This window comes from Apiospora kogelbergensis, assembly GCF_038363985.1.
Source record: "Apiospora kogelbergensis strain CBS 113332 chromosome Unknown utg000007l_segment0_segment0, whole genome shotgun sequence".
Classification (NCBI taxonomy): Eukaryota; Fungi; Ascomycota; class Sordariomycetes; order Amphisphaeriales; family Apiosporaceae; genus Apiospora; species Apiospora kogelbergensis.
This window is the reverse complement of record NW_027117424.1, coordinates 1,176,816-1,192,023: the sequence shown is the minus strand read 5'-3', so window position 1 is coordinate 1,192,023 and position 15,208 is coordinate 1,176,816. Positions and strand designations below refer to the sequence as shown.

At 52.3% G+C, this 15,208-nt stretch overlaps 5 protein-coding genes across 5 annotated transcripts; 2 read left to right on the top strand and 3 right to left on the bottom strand.

Annotated features, from left to right (window-relative positions):
- Nucleotides 1–620: 620 nt before the first annotated feature.
- Nucleotides 621–4,566, top strand: PG998_010742 (uncharacterized protein; the record flags this gene model as incomplete). Its single annotated transcript, XM_066877558.1, has 2 exons — nucleotides 621–2,942; nucleotides 3,010–4,566. The coding sequence occupies 2 exons, from the start codon at nucleotides 621–623 to the stop codon at nucleotides 4,564–4,566; spliced, it is 3,879 nt and encodes a 1,292-aa protein (XP_066726612.1).
- Nucleotides 4,567–7,112: 2,546 nt separating this feature from the next.
- PG998_010741 (sodium bile acid symporter family protein) lies at nucleotides 7,113–8,474 on the top strand (the record flags this gene model as incomplete). Its single annotated transcript, XM_066877557.1, has 4 exons — nucleotides 7,113–7,147; nucleotides 7,257–7,628; nucleotides 7,691–7,922; nucleotides 7,989–8,474. 4 exons carry the CDS (start codon nucleotides 7,113–7,115, stop codon nucleotides 8,472–8,474), a joined length of 1,125 nt encoding a protein of 374 aa, XP_066726611.1.
- A 234-nt stretch (nucleotides 8,475–8,708) lies between these two features.
- Nucleotides 8,709–10,476, bottom strand: PG998_010740 (uncharacterized protein; the record flags this gene model as incomplete). The annotated part of the gene is made up of 2 exons (XM_066877556.1): nucleotides 8,709–10,086; nucleotides 10,334–10,476. 2 exons carry the CDS (start codon nucleotides 10,474–10,476, stop codon nucleotides 8,709–8,711), a joined length of 1,521 nt encoding a protein of 506 aa, XP_066726610.1.
- Nucleotides 10,477–10,870: 394 nt separating this feature from the next.
- PG998_010739 (Aldo-keto reductase dtxS3) lies at nucleotides 10,871–12,292 on the bottom strand (the record flags this gene model as incomplete). The annotated part of the gene is made up of 3 exons (XM_066877555.1): nucleotides 10,871–11,319; nucleotides 11,522–11,993; nucleotides 12,200–12,292. The coding sequence occupies 3 exons, from the start codon at nucleotides 12,290–12,292 to the stop codon at nucleotides 10,871–10,873; spliced, it is 1,014 nt and encodes a 337-aa protein (XP_066726609.1).
- Nucleotides 12,293–13,143: 851 nt separating this feature from the next.
- PG998_010738 (uncharacterized protein) lies at nucleotides 13,144–13,960 on the bottom strand (the record flags this gene model as incomplete). The annotated part of the gene is made up of 3 exons (XM_066877554.1): nucleotides 13,144–13,451; nucleotides 13,528–13,580; nucleotides 13,665–13,960. The coding sequence occupies 3 exons, from the start codon at nucleotides 13,958–13,960 to the stop codon at nucleotides 13,144–13,146; spliced, it is 657 nt and encodes a 218-aa protein (XP_066726608.1).
- Between the last annotated feature and the right edge of the window lie 1,248 nt (nucleotides 13,961–15,208).

Genomic DNA, 15,208 nt, shown 5'->3' with positions numbered 1-15,208 from the left:
CTACTCGCCGCTCAGATCCTTGCCCGTCCATCCGCAAGTACTTCCACCTTGTACCGCGGTATACGCTAGGCCTCTTCAGACACACCTGTGCTGCGGGCAGGAGCTGTCGAGGTGAAGACGCGTTTCGCGTCGCAAACCCCTCTTTCTTGATTGAACTATCCCAGCTCTCGAAATCGATTGGTTTCGTCGGGTCACTTGTACGCCCACCACAGACGAGTCGGTATCCTTCCTGTCTCCCCACAGCCACACATTGCTCGTGTCGCATATTGCCAATTTGCATTTCCCTTGCTTTGGCTACTGGATGCACAGTAAGTGCCACTACGTACCAGTGCCATCCTGGGCCCGAAGATCTCACTAGCAGCTAGCTCCCGCCGGTTTCTATCCTACCGATTGGGCCGGACCGTGTCACACCACGGCCTGTCAGGGTGTTTGCTGCTGGCTACAAGTAAGTGGCCCATTGGGGCGTATGTACATGTGAGTTGACCTTTGGGAATTAAGTATCATGAGTGAGTGAGTACCTCGTTGTGCGTTACCTGACGTGGAAGCGAGATATGCAGGTCACGCTGCCGGTAGCACTCATTGCCTTCGCCCATATGCACCCCAAGGCCTAGTTCGCCGTCATGGGCTACCAGGCCCTGGCACCCCAGACACCGACTAAACGGAGACCTGAAGATGAGTTGAGAGATACTTTCTTCCACGTCTCAGAAAACTATAATCTGGGTTTGAGCCTGTCCGATAAGCCGCAGTCACCCTCCAGGCTGAGGCAGGGCGGCACCCAAGGTGATCGCATCTACTATGGCCGATTCCGACCGCTCTATTTTGGCGGTGACCTGCCGGGAGCTTTGGCAATCTTTAGGGAGGAAGCCATTGCAGTATCTCGGAAATGGGTCCACAAGCCGCTTGCAGACCAGGACACTCTGCCGATGGTGACAGGGCTGCCAAGTGCCAGCACGGAGCAAGAGAGAAGCGACCTGGTCGAGTTACTTTACAATGTCCTTGGCCGATATATACCGGGAAGAACCCCAGTGTCTTCCTTCAATGCCAAGGTTGGAGAATCTGTTTCGTTTGACCGTTTGCCGTCGAAACGGCCACGTCCTTCGGAGAACGTTGCTGCTCCAACGTCACCTCCGAAGAGGGCTCGAAGCAGCTCGGGTACGAGCGGGGACCATGATTCTGCCCCCGACGAGGAAGATGCCAACATCGAGCAGCATATAAAGTCGACTGGAGGTCCCACCCCGTTGAAGCGCACCTCGGCCCATTCCAGTAGAGATTCCTTTAGAACGGCCGATATTGTCTTCAGCCAGGAGCAACAGCAACGGCTTTCACAGGCCACACAGACGACCATCGAGGCCAGCAGTCAAGAGAAAAAGAGACTGCCACCTCGTGCGCCTTCTACCCAAGATTCATTCCCTGCCTCTTCAGATTTCGAGCAGACCTTGCTCGAATTGGCTGACCATGAGGAAACGTCACCTGCAAGGTCATTGCACGAACCCTGTTTGCCTGGAAGTGATTTTTCAGACTTAAATTATAGCGAAATTGGTCAATCTACTCTGGCAGAACTCGATAATGGCGCGCATACAACCAAAGGTCACCGATTCAAGGTTGCGGCCATGGAGTTTGAGAGCCGTCTCAACAATGTATGGCCGGTCGTCCCTGATTGCATCAGCAAAGCTCCTTTGCCCATTGTCTGGGAGATAATACGTGTATGCCTATTTGCTGGTATACCTACCCGCGATATCCAACTCTCCTATGAGGAGTCCTGGGTCGACCAAAATGCCTTATGGGGAGTGCTCAAAAGCCACCCTTTGCTGAAGGGGAGGGCTCTACCTGAACGATCTCGATCTGAAGCGTGGACTGCTGCATTTGACAACTTTCGAACGCCGCATCGGGTGGTCGTCCTCACTGCGTCGCTGGAGTTTAGCTCACCCTCCGACCCCGATTCCGTGTTCACTATCCAACTTGATCCTTTGAGACTCGAAAGACCACACAGACTAAATCGCCGATTCGGGTCAGATCGATTCATGGAGATCGTCATCCCAACTCTCGATGCCAAGAACCTCCCCAGCCACATCAAGAGTATTGATGGAGCTGAGTCGACTCTCCGTCACTGGGCGAGCCAAAGGCTGCACTACTTCATAGGCAGAACCTGGACGGGATTTTTCATCCGCCCTTATCGCAACACCAACACCAAAGAAGTAGCGAAGGACCAAAAGGATATGTTAAACCCAGTTCAGCATGTAGCTATGAAACATCGATTGTACTTGTTTGCGGAGGATGGCAATGATTTCTTACCGTCGACTACAAGCCAGCTTCCGTCAAAAGAGGAGCCATTCACCGCTCACACGAGGGCAACCAAGTGGGACATGATTGAGTGGCTTCTTCAGGTATCGAAGAATATGGAACAGCCAGTGACCAAGCTATTTTCGCGCATCGTCTTAGGACTGAGCCGCACCGATGCCACCGTCGTGCTTGACCGGAAGCAGATCAAGGTTAGAAAGCGTGATCGGCTATCACCAACCGGCAAAGTCATGAACGATGGTATCGGCCGCATTTCGCAATCTCTTGCCCGCAAGGTTCGAACCATGATGGGATCGTTTGGGAATCTCACCGGATTTCAAGGCCGTATTGGAAGCGCAAAAGGGTTCTGGATTATCGACATAGAAGACGATACGGACCGAGACTGGATCATACTGTACCCTTCCCAAAGGAAGTGGAAGTGCGATTTCATGGACGAGGAACATAGGACGTTTGAGGTGCGCAGCGAAGTCAACACACTCAAGTCCGCCAACCTCAACAACCAGTTTCTTCCCATTCTCCATGACCGAGCCAGGGAAAAGAAGGCGATGAAGAAGGCGATCAGTGATATCCTGGAAAGGTCGTTATGTAAAGAAATGGAGGAGCAGCGGATGGCGATTCAGGACCCTTGTCGCCTACGTCTCTGGGTTCAAAACAATTCCACAAGCTCGCTTCGGGAGGCGCGCCTACGGAATGGCCAAGTCCCATTCGTAGGGGGGCCTGCCCAAGCAAGACGAGGACCGAATCAATTTCCTACTCGACGGCGGGTTCGATCCGAAGAGGCTTCATCTCCTATGGGAGTTGACTTTCAAACTCCGAAAAGATAAATGCGAAGAGATGAAAAAACGCATGAACATCAGGATCGGACGCTCGACCTATGCCTTTATGGTCGTGGACTTCTGGGGTCTCCTCAAAGAGGATGAGATCCATCTGGGATTCTCATCGAACTTCCAGGATGAGGACTCCGGGTTTTCTGAGACATATTTACACGGCATGGATGTTCTCGTTGCCCGTTCACCTGCCCACTATACCAGCGACATTCAGAAGGTCAAGGCAGTATTCCGACCAGAGCTTGGGCTCTTGAAAGATGTTGTCGTCTTCCCATCGACAGGGAATACGGCTCTTGCCGACAAATTGTCCGGAGGTGATTATGATGGCGATATTGCCTGGGTATGCTGGGATCCAGACATCGTGGGGAATTTCAGCAACGCAGAAGTGCCGGCATGCCCGGACTTGTTCAAAGAAGGCGTCTTGACGAAGCAGACCGAGACATACAGCGACCTTGTCGTTCAGCATGGAACCGAGGCCAGCTCCAAGTTTTTCGACGCGAGCTTTCAATTCAACATGCAATCCAGCCTTCTCGGTCTATGCACCAATTTCAAAGAACGACTCGGCTATAAAAGGCGCTCCGTGGGCGATGAGACTGCCGTCCGACTCAGCACCCTTCTCAGTAATCTTGTTGACCAAGCCAAACAGGGTATCCGGTTCACCGACGGAGATTGGGCTAAATTCCGCAATACCCTTCTCGAAGGCAAGGCCGAACCTCAACAGCCTAGATACAAGAACGATTCGTGCCCGGGCATTCAAGCGTTCTCGCATATAATCGACCACTTGAAATTTGCAGTCCTGATACCCATCATCGACCGAGAACTCGCCGTGTTGTCCGAGGATAAGACCAAACCAGATTCCATGCTGGTCCATTGGGATAAGGATCTCGTTCAGCACTACAACCTCTACAGTGAACTCGGCCAAAGCAATCCGCGGGTAAAATCGCTGATGTCGAAACTTAACGTCGACATCAATGCTCTGTACACTGAGTGCGCGGATAACCAAACCCGGTGGAAGGACGTTCCGTTCGAGGTTAAGATGGAACAGTTGTACGAAGACTTCCTTGCGATAAAGCCTAAGAAGCTGAGCGGCACACTGGAAATGATTCTTACTCGTGGTGCGGGCACGAGCACAACTGCGAGCAATGGAGAGTATTCCCCATGGTCACTCCTCAAGGCATCGGTCATGTTCAAGAAATTCTACAAAAAGAATGTGACCTGGTGGATCGCCGGACGCCAGCTTCAGTTTCTGAAAGCCATGGAGACCAAAGTAGGAACGGTGACGCCGACAGGTGGCGCTCTGGTGCTTGTGCGGCCTCAGCTCTACGCGGCGCTGCGCCCCGACAAGTTGTACGTCCAGGCGCTCCCATTCGAGGACGCGCTACATCCCGGAGCCGACGTCGAGGAGGTCGAAGACAGCATCGACAACGATAACGAAATTTAAGAGTTTACTCTACTGCTTATGTTGGCCAGGGTCCGTCACGGACTCATGGGCCACACCCCCAGGCCAGTCGGTTCGCTAGGCGCCGACAAGTACCGTACTTGAATATACAATGCTTACAGGATAGCTTGGTAGATAGCTCATATATAGGTCGGTTTGCGACCTGGGGTATTTCAAATCGAAATTTGTCATTGGCTGGGGGCCAATGCTATGAAGGCTGGATTTGCGCGAGAGGGATTTGCTTGGTGTATAAAATGTGATTTATAGGCTGCGAGCTGCGAGCTATGATGACGATGATGCTGATGCTGATAGGCATAGATACCCTTTGCTTTGACTGTCGTTGCTGAGATGGGGGAAACATGCAAGGTACCACGAGGTGCTTGCTTCTGCTGGTTGGGTATTGATGTACGAAACTTAGAAGATGTTGTTGGTGTTTCTGTACGACACGTATGGGCCTCGCTTGATGCTGAGCTGCAAGGGAGTTCAAAAAAGAAGACCTTTATTTCTGTTCATCTGCATCAATGACTTATTCCTATGAACTGGGTGAAAGAGGCCGAGCCGAGTTGATGATATGTGGTTTAGGCAACGCAGCTGACATCATTTAGGGTCGGAGCAGTCACCATGGAGTATGTAAATGGTCAATGATGTGTATAAAAGGTTCGAACATGATACGGGGTGGCATTCTGGAAAGTCTCACAGAACCAGATGGACCCCTACTTGTACTTGTTACATTGAAATGGCGGAAAAGCTGAGGATAGGGGGTCCTGCTGCGTGTACATACGAATACCCAGACGCGCATCCGTAGTTTTGGCCCGAGAGGGCTATTCTACGGTCTGCAGCAGATCAGTCTCGTGGTCGTTGGTGTTTGTTGCTAGTCGGCCCCTGTTGATCTCCATCTCGTTCTCAGTTTCGGAAGGTGGAGACCAAGATGACGGCGACGAAACGAACAGCAACCGAGAAACCGGCTCGAAGGAGCTGAAATGGAGCTTCTGTTCTGACTCTGTTGTCGGCCCCTCCAATCGCGCAGTCGCGGCTATTGGGGCATGAATAAAAGTATCGTGAAGCCGACTTGTTTGCCTAGTTAGACCCCGCGAACGTCATCTTCCGCCATTCAGTAGACACGGAGAGGAAAGGTTAGGCGCCTTGATTTTCAGCTCTGCCGACCTTGGAGAGGGTTGCCAATGAGTTGATCAGGTAGCACGGCCCACCACCATTGCTGTCATGCTGGCACAACAGTGGCAGGACAAGCTTCCTCCCTGGTCATGCAGCCGCGCCCATGGCAAGATAGCTCGGTGAGAAAGAGTCCCTCGGGCCCGGTACTGTTGGGACAGATAGAATGACTGTTGCCGCCATCTTCTCGCTGTTCCGGCCTCGGTCATGAATACTCTTTCCTGGTGTCGGCGTGGCGTCTTGTGCTTCTGGCGTCACGTTGGACTGCCTGCTGCCACTTTAGGGAGTGCATGCTTACCGATGCACTACCCAGAAGGCTCACTGCAGTAATAGGAAGATATGGTGTACCTCCCGTCCCTAACAGAAGTCCGCATTGGGAGTCGCGGGCTTGGCCTCATGAGCGTTATGAGAGACGATGACCATGGGAGCAAATCCCAACAATCCCCTTTTGTCTGGCTGGGTTCCGCCTCGAAAGATTGAAACCATAATCCGGGTCGGATGAGAGAAACGGCAAGTTATCGAAAACCCACCCCCGAGGTGCGAGTTGGCTTTCAGCGGCTCAATTACGTGAACATCATACGAGAGTGTAGTCTGTGTCACCAACTTGTCGGCTTAGCAATGTCATCTCTGAAGATCAAGGGTCCTCAGTCTGGTCTGAATGCGGAAATCAGGAATTGCGAGGTTGCCCATGTGGCCTTGAGTCACGGTATAGGATGGCGACACAGCATCCCCCAGAATCAGTATCTCAGCATCGTATTCTCCTTTGGGGAAGTGCTCAGAGATCCTTGTGCCCTTCCTCGCAATGCAGCACCACACTAAACTCGACCCAGACAGGTATCGCAACACGAATCTAAAGAGGAAATAGCACAAACTTAAGGTTTCAATCGTATTGGCAGACAATGCGGCTAATCAGCGTCGTACAAGTTGAGAGTCCGTCTCGTGAAGGTTAGCTGACCGTCATGTGAAGGTGATTGGGAGCCTCTAGCAGTCCTTCCTCCCTTGGATAGATCCGGCCCATGCGTTAATTATCTTTCTACACATGAAAAAGGCACTGGTCGCATCGCACCACACTGGTGAGACGTCATTTAGGATGATGTGATATATGTCATTCATGTATCCAGGTCCTGGGTAAGCACTAGACCGAGGACCACAAGGTGTCGTATGCGTCGCACAGTCTGGGATACCAGGAATTGATTGGAGTTACTGACTTCTACAGAGAGAAGGAAACGGAAGTGACGGAAGAAAGAGTCGTGTCCAGTAGTGACCATATGATTGGAGGGCATCTTCGAGTGAGCAAGATGGCACTGATGGCATCCTCCGGGGATCGAAGGCTATATTCCACAGGCATTCGGGCTACCGGTAGTTAAATACCCCTGGCCATGTCAGCTCGACCAGATATCCCTATGCTGGCATCGTCATAGCTGTCCGGAGACAGTATCCCCAGAATCTAGCCGCCCCTTTATCACCTAAATGAGCGGCAATGGATCCTGAAAAGGGAGTGCGCGGCTACGAAAGAGGAGCAGAGACAAACCCTCGCCGTCACCTCTCGCATATGGGGGGCTGATCAAAGACCAATGGGTCCTGATAGCCCTTGTTGTGCTAGTAGTACTCTCCTCCCAAGTGCAAGTACCGGAAGAGCAGCAGGGCGTGAAAACGAGCGTCGTGCAGAAACTGACGATCGCCATCATCTTCTTCATCAACGGCCTGACCACGCCGACCGAAGACCTCGTGGAAAGCATACGAAGATGGCGCTGCCACCTGTATGTCCAGGCAATGAGCTTCTTCTTCACGTCTCTCACGATGCTCGGGCTCGTCATGGCGTTGGCCAGCAACCGAGGGCTCATGGACCCTGAATTGCTGAATGGGCTGATAATACTGGGATGTCTGCCGACTGCGTATGTGAAGAGCAGCTATGATATGCGCCTGGGAGCTTCGGCTAACCTCCACGATGCTACAGCTTCTCAGTCAATACCATCATGACGCGAAAAGCGGGAGGCAATGCGACGCTGACTTTGACGCAATCTGTCGTCGGCAATGTGATAGGGCCCTTTCTATCATTATTGCTGGTCCATGGGTACATGTCGATAAGCGTCTGGGATCCAGACGTAATGCCCAGATCAACCGGCGGATTTGGCGAGTTGTTGAAGAGAGTTTTCACTCAATTCGGCCTGACTCTGTTACTGCCTTTGGTGAGTTGCCGAAACAGCTGCAGTTCCCGCATGGTGTCAGCGCAGCTAACCCATGCCAAATCACAGGCCGCCGGACAAGTCGTGCGAAGTTTCTCCCCAGAGACTGCGAAGAAGATCATGCACGACTACCAAGTCATCAAGCTCGCGTCACTATCGTTGCTAGTAATGATATGGTCGGGTTATGGCAGCGCGTTCGCGAGCCATGCGTTTGCTGATACTAACGAGCATCAACTCCTTAGTGTTGTGATCATCTGTGCATCGCTCTTCGTAGTATGGATGCTAGTTTCAGTCGCCGTATCTATCACCTTCCTTGGCCGTAGTGATACTGTCGCCGTGGCATTCTGCATTCCGACCAAGAGCCCGGCCCTAGGCATCCCGCTGGCCACGATACTATTTGCCGGGTGTTCGGAAGAGGTCATGGCCAAGGTGTACATACCACTCATCATATTTCAGCTCATACAGACATGCCTGTCTAACGTGGCGACTCTTCCATTCAGGCATTGGAAAACCAAAACAGATAGCCAAACGGAGAGCAATGCGAGGGAGCTTTAGGCGTGACCCGACCGACCATATTCTGGGAAGACTCTAAAGCCTTGAGCTGTGTGACGCAGGCGTCAAGGGAGACTATACGGCGTCGTTATGCTTTCGGGTGGTTTAGTATGGCGTAGTGGAGTTGTTTGATCATTGATCGGAGTATTTCGATATATAACGTGCTTCAGGGCTTGGAGAAACCGCAAACCCTATCTCAGCATGGTGGTGTAATGCTGGAACACGCCGTAAAGGAGTTTACCTGAGAAGAAGTGGTTTCCAATCATGGTCTTTGCAGTCGTCGTCGACAATCTTCAAAATCCGCAGGTCATCATTAATAATCAAGTCGATGTCGTCTTCAAAGACGTGGAAGGCAGAGCTGCCGGGTTGTGACTGGGCTAGAGTGTGCTCCAGGCTCAGCATAGCCAAAACGATGCGTTGTATGGACGCGTCGACTTGCTTTGTCAGCGGGTGATCGATCTGGGAGGTCTGCGCCGGACCTATGTGCGTTTGAAGCCAGCCAAGTAAACGCATGGTGACTTTCTCTGACTCGGGCAGCGAGTCTATGTCGAACTCTGGCAGCGGGAATGCCTCGAGCCATCGGCAAATGTCGAGCAGGGCGGCACGAGCTTCGCCGTGCCGGCCCTGGTTCAGGAGCAGTTGTGCGAGCAAGATGGCGGCCCATGATGCCCATCCCAGGCCGCCGGGACCTTCGTGGTAGTTTCGCAATGTCTCTAGAGCCGACGCGAACACTTGTCGCAAGTAGGGGAACGACAAGGCGCCTTGGTCAAATAGCCTCCGGCCGGCGTGCATGTGATGGGAAATATGGTAAATATGATCTGCGCGATTGTGCTTGGCAACCACGTCGAATTGTGCCTTGAGCATGGATTCGGCAGCTAATCGGATCTCGTCAATCTCCATCTTCTCCATGGTAACGAAAAACACGGTGAACGGGTGCAAGCGGCCGAGGCGAATCCGAGACAGGCCGGCCATCCACCGCAGAAACACCCTGCCCAGCTCTGTACCGACTCGCGAAAGTTTCAAGACGGAATGACAAGTGCCCCAGACAACACCGATGTCCCGGCTGATGAGGGAATATTCGAGCTGGTCGAAGGCCTCGCGCAGTAGTTGCCAATTGGAAGGAGACAGGCGGTCCTGCAGCAGCCTTACGGCGGCCACATTCGTGTTGAGCCAGCCCATGCAGCCCTTGTCAGCCTCAAAATCGTAGTGAATACCAGGCAGGTCCCATTGGCCGTTCGAGAACTGGACGTGGGAAAACTGCCATACCATTTGCAGGCAAGTCTCGGAAAGACCAAAGACGGCGGGAGGGTCAATGTTATCGGCCACTGGTGAAGTTGAGCGACGTGCAAGTGCAGAGGCTGGGGTCGATGAGTCAGCAACTGCATCCGAAGACGAGGCCGTTGGCGACGGCGATAATGATTTGGCGGATGTCACAGCTGCCCGATGCAGGCGTCCTTGGAAACGTTTGGAGCCAATTGGACGGCCTTGGATCGTCGGAACCTGCGCCGCAGAGAGAGCTCCGTTGGAGGCATCATCCAAAAGCCGATCGGCGTCCTCTTTTTTGATGTTTTTTATCAAACCCCAATTCTTCAGCCTCAACTTGTACATACGGAGTCTAGAGAATGACAGAGTGATGTGTTAGATATCGGATCGTAAATCAATTCTCTCGGCTGTTGGCCGACTCGCGCTCCTCGAATTGTAAAATGCACACGCTTTGGATCCTTCGTACCTCGTCCGAAGTAATAACCGCCCGATCGGATGTTGGATCCAATAAGAGCCATGGCAGAGTGCATCTTATTCTGGAGATGGCGCGAGAGTCGGGCATTGGCCAAGGGCTGCAAGGTACGACGCCGGTTACTCACGTTGCTGTGAAGTCATGGTTGCTGCGCATGTATTCCACCACTTGCTTCAAGGTCTTACCTTCGTCCCAGTACATGCGAGTGATGGTCTCGCGATGCTGGGCCCATGCATGCGCCGTAGGGCCTCCGCGACACGTTACCGACATGACGGCCACGGTAGGGCTGGCGTAGGGGTGAATGCAGGGAGAGACGGATCGCTGGGGTTCTTTCCCGTGCGGCACCGAACGTGGCAGGGTAGAACCCAAGTATATATTGGCCGTCAGGGCATCACTCGGCTCTTTTCAAATGGGCCTGCACCAAGTCAGGTGCCACCTGCTGTGTAACTGTGCAACAGCATATGTAGAGGATTAGAGAGGATCAGTCAGAGAGGATCGGATAGGATGCGCTAGATACCAAACAAGCAGACATCTCCGCACACCCCACCCTCATCAGAAACCAAAGCACCGCGATCCCTGTGATACTAATCAATTAAACATGGCCCCCAACAAGGCAGGCCCTCATTTGCCGGCCGGCATATGCTTAGGGTATAGCATGACTAAACTAAGTGTGTCCGGATATCGGCTTGGGTTGGTATAGCGCCTCCAGGTACTCCTCTTCCTGGTCGCTCAGCATCTTGCCTCTGGCGCTCAACACTTCGTCCAGTCTGGCCACGCTCGAGAGGCCGATGATGGGACTCGTCACCCGTTTGTTGATCCACGCGAGGGCGACGGTGCTCATGGATACATTCCGCTTCTTCGCGACCTCCTGCACCCGGTTGATGATCGTTAGGTCAGGCTCGATTGTTCCATGCGATCCCGGAGACGCATCTTTCTCGATCTTGCTACGATCCGTGCTTCCGAAATCGCCAGGCGGCCGGGCCAGGTGACCCCTGCAGAGGGGAGCCCACGGGATGAGGCCGACGCCTGTGTCGTTGCAAAATCGGTTCATCTCTCGCTCCTCTTCACGGTAGAGAAGATTATACTGGTTCTGCATCGAGACAAATTTTGTCCCTAAAACCAACACACGAAATGGAGGATTAGCAAGTACTCATCCATGATAAGACTGTTACATTGATTGCCAATCAAATGCCCCTACGAACCAGAACTCCACCATTGCAGAAGCCGTTGGAAGTACCGGGCTCACACCGCCCTCCCCTCCACGGCAACCTCCATGTGATGGAAAAGAGAGTTCGCAAATTGGTGGCCAACTTACATCCATTCTTCTCGGCGACGAATTGCATCCGAGCAAAGCATGTTGCCCACATGCTACTTGCGCCGATGTAACGGACCTTGCCAGACTCGACCAGGTCGTGAAGCGCCTTCATCGTCTCCTCGAGCGGCGTGTTGTAGTCGAAGCGATGGATTTGGAGGAGGTCGATATAGTCGGTGTCGAGGCGTTTGAGCGAGGCGTAGACCTGGTTGAATATGGCAGTGCGCGACAGGTAGCACTGGTTGACGTAGTCCTTGGACTGGTCAAACACCTCTCGATTGGCAAAATGCCGGACTTCTGGATCCTCGCTCACGCCCCAGAAGCACTTGGTCATGACGACGACCTTCTCGCGCGGGATGCTGTACTTCTTGAGGGCCTTGCCCACGATGATCTCGCTCGCGCCCTGAGAGTAGACATTGGCCGTGTCCCAAGTGTTGACGCCGCGGTCGTATGCTGCCTTGAGCAGCGGCAGTGCCTGCGAATATGTTTACGTGGTAAGCTACTGTGAGTAAGTATGCGGCACTCTCGGCGCTAGTTTTATAAGCTTAAAAGGGGGAGCAGAGCAGACATAGATTCAATATGTAGCGCAGCTCTTAATTAAGTTAGTGCTTACCTCGTCTTCCCCAGAGCCCATGACTGCGCTTGCTTGTCGCCAAAGGTCATGCAACCTAAGATGGGCACCGAGACCCGGAGACCACTCTTGCCAAGCTGGCGGTACTCGCATTTGGTGCTGGCGACGGACTGTCGCAGACTCTCGGGAACGTTGGACGCCATCTATGCTTTGCTGTGATGAAAAAGAAGGATCACGAGCGAATGTCAGGTGGGAAAAAGAAATGAAACGAAACCGACTACAAGCAGTGATTTGTTTGAAGACGGAAGGTGTCGACTTTATTTAGAACATTTTGCCACTGCTAAATCATAGATGTCCAAACTGTCTGAAGCAGCCTTTTTCTTCTTATAGCTCTTCACTCCCATAACGTCGCACCCCACGCTGATATGCGACCCATACCCCGCGCGCTGATATCCCAGTGTCATTGACGTGCTTGTGCAGCAAACGGTATGGTGAAACGAGGGGTATTGCAGCAGACTGATTGATATAGGCACTGAACGATATCAACGTTGCCCAATGAAGCAATGCAGCACTCGGATATTATCAGTTCAATCTTAGGGGGTGGAAGGACTTAAATCCACCACTTACCGCTGGGTCGCTCGTAGGGCTGGTAGTGTTCGGAGTTTAGAAGGTCAACCGTTGTGGGCGGACTAGAAGCGCCTGAGTCTTGTAAGTACCCTGGTCAAGCACTAATTAGGTGTGGCTGATTCAACTTCCGCTTACTGTTCTATTTACTATCGTGTTGTTCACTTTAGTCAACTTGCAATTATGATATCGAATGCAAACGTGGATATTACCAGGTGGAAAATCAGGTCATGTTGTTCTGTCTGAACCAGTAAAAACATTTTGGGTATATGCAGCCTCATTAACAAAAGAAGATAATCCCAGCAACAACACAACCCCTGCATCTGCTGTTTGCTGAGTTCAACGCAATTACCATCAATCGGTTCAATCAACGCCATTTTAGTAATCTTGTCACCATCGCCGATTTCGACGCGCGCAATTTGCTTCTTTACTACTTTCCGTATTGGGGTGGTGCGTCGGTTTGGTGTGGTTGTTGAAGTGGCTGCTGCCCCTCCTGTTGTGGTTGCTGCTGCTGCTGTGGCTGCTGCTGCTGCTGCTGTGGTGGTGGCGATTGCTGGAATTGCCCTTGTTGTTGTTGATGCTGGGCGCCGTATTGGGGTTGGCTGCCCATCTGGTATTGCTGGGGCACACTGCCGGGAGGTGCGATAACTTGAGCAGGGCGTCCATCGGCCACAAAAGCGACACGCTGGTTGCAGTTCATGCAGTAGTGATCAGTGTCTTGGAACCATCCAAGCATGCCTAGTTGGAGATGTGGTGTTAGACTCTGCGCCTCATAGACCTGGTGGTATCTGGTTGTGTGCGCGGTGCGACTTACAAGGAAGACAAGCTAGACAGATACAAAGACAGCCAATGCCAATACCCGTGATTCTGCAGTCAAGTTAGCAACAATTTCCCCCTCGCTTTCTTTTTTGATTTTGCTTGCTTGCGACGTTAACGGAGAGAAGAACTTACATGGTCATGCTCGAGCTGTGCTCCTCAACTCGTGTCTTGGATCGCTGGTGACAAAACGGACAGTCGATGACGGCAGGCATACTGCCCAAGCCAGACAGAGGCGTCGCATATGTGGTTGGCATGGCGCTGCCATCGGGTTGTATCTGAGGCTGCTGTGCCTTCGATTGCTGAGTTTCGTACGGGACGGGGCCGCTGGCTGGGTGAGCGTGAGCTGGCTCGGGTGAGGCGATGTGCTGCGACGGGTTGGGCGTTGGCAGCTCGGTGGGTACCTGCGTCTTCTCAGAGGTAGTGGCCATCTTGCTGGATGGTGTTGAAGTTCGGGTTGGTGATGTGGGTTTGCTATTTGCTGCAGAAAGTAACAACTCAATGTCCAAAAATTGAGATTTATTTTGTGTATGCAGCGGCACAGTCGTCGAGGTTCTGGTCGACAGAGTTGGAGCAGAAAGAGAAGGACGGACCGATGGATTGGATTGATCAATGAAGAACTTAAGACATCATCTGAGGCCAACTAGCAGCATTCTGCTTATGGTTGTACAGCCTCCTGATCGTCGGGTACTTAGCGCGTTGGAGCCAACAACATTGGCAATAGGACTAGCTGTCAACTGTGCCGTAATCCTCAAAGAAAGAAGGGAAATTACATCACTTGAGTCAAGTCTGCTGCTTCTAAATCGGGAAGCTGAGCTCAGCAAGCGTGCAGGCTTCGGGCTACCCACCGCAACACGGCCTGACGCCAAGGGCCCTACCGAGGGCTGAGCTGATCAGAAAGCTGATCTCCCCAATCCTTTCCCAATGGGACGTCCAGAAGACGCCATGTGCCACACCCACTGCGCCGTTTTCTGGGGTTCGGGGGCTGAGAACAGATTGATGAGCCTCCCTAGCCTCCCTCCATCAATGCGAAGTCAGTGGCAATCAATCAATCAATCAATCAATCAATCAGTCATTCATTCATACGAAAGAACGATAGACTTACAAACAGATCTATTAGCTGGCTGGGGGTAACTTAGCGCGGATGTAGGTAGGCTTGCTGCCTAAAGACCTCTTGCTGACCCGTTTAATACAATGGGGGCAACATCAGATGCTTCAATGCTCCGATGCTGACATGCATACTTGGCGTTCTTAAATCGCCAGTGCTCGACCCGCCGACTGCCCATCTTAAGTATTCACGACTCTGGTATTCAGATAATTCATGAATTTCAGTGCCAGTGTTAGAGGAGTTTGATGCTAGATACAGCATGAATAACCGATCGTTTGGCTGCCGGATACGACACGTCCGTCGCTTGCGAATCACACTTAAGAAAGATTTGCAACTGGCTTTGGATGGCAAACTTGTCCATGTTAGGGTACATCAATATCATGGATATCAAGCCCTTGGCCTGCAGCAACCGAACCACGCCACACTCGCGATATCTAATCGTGAGTCTTGCATGCATACCTAAGCTAGATGATAAGAAACACACGAATTTTCGAGACCCTATGATCAACCCCTACTCCGTATATTTGTCGCATCATGGGCATAGATTCCACCACGTACGTGGCTTGCAAAC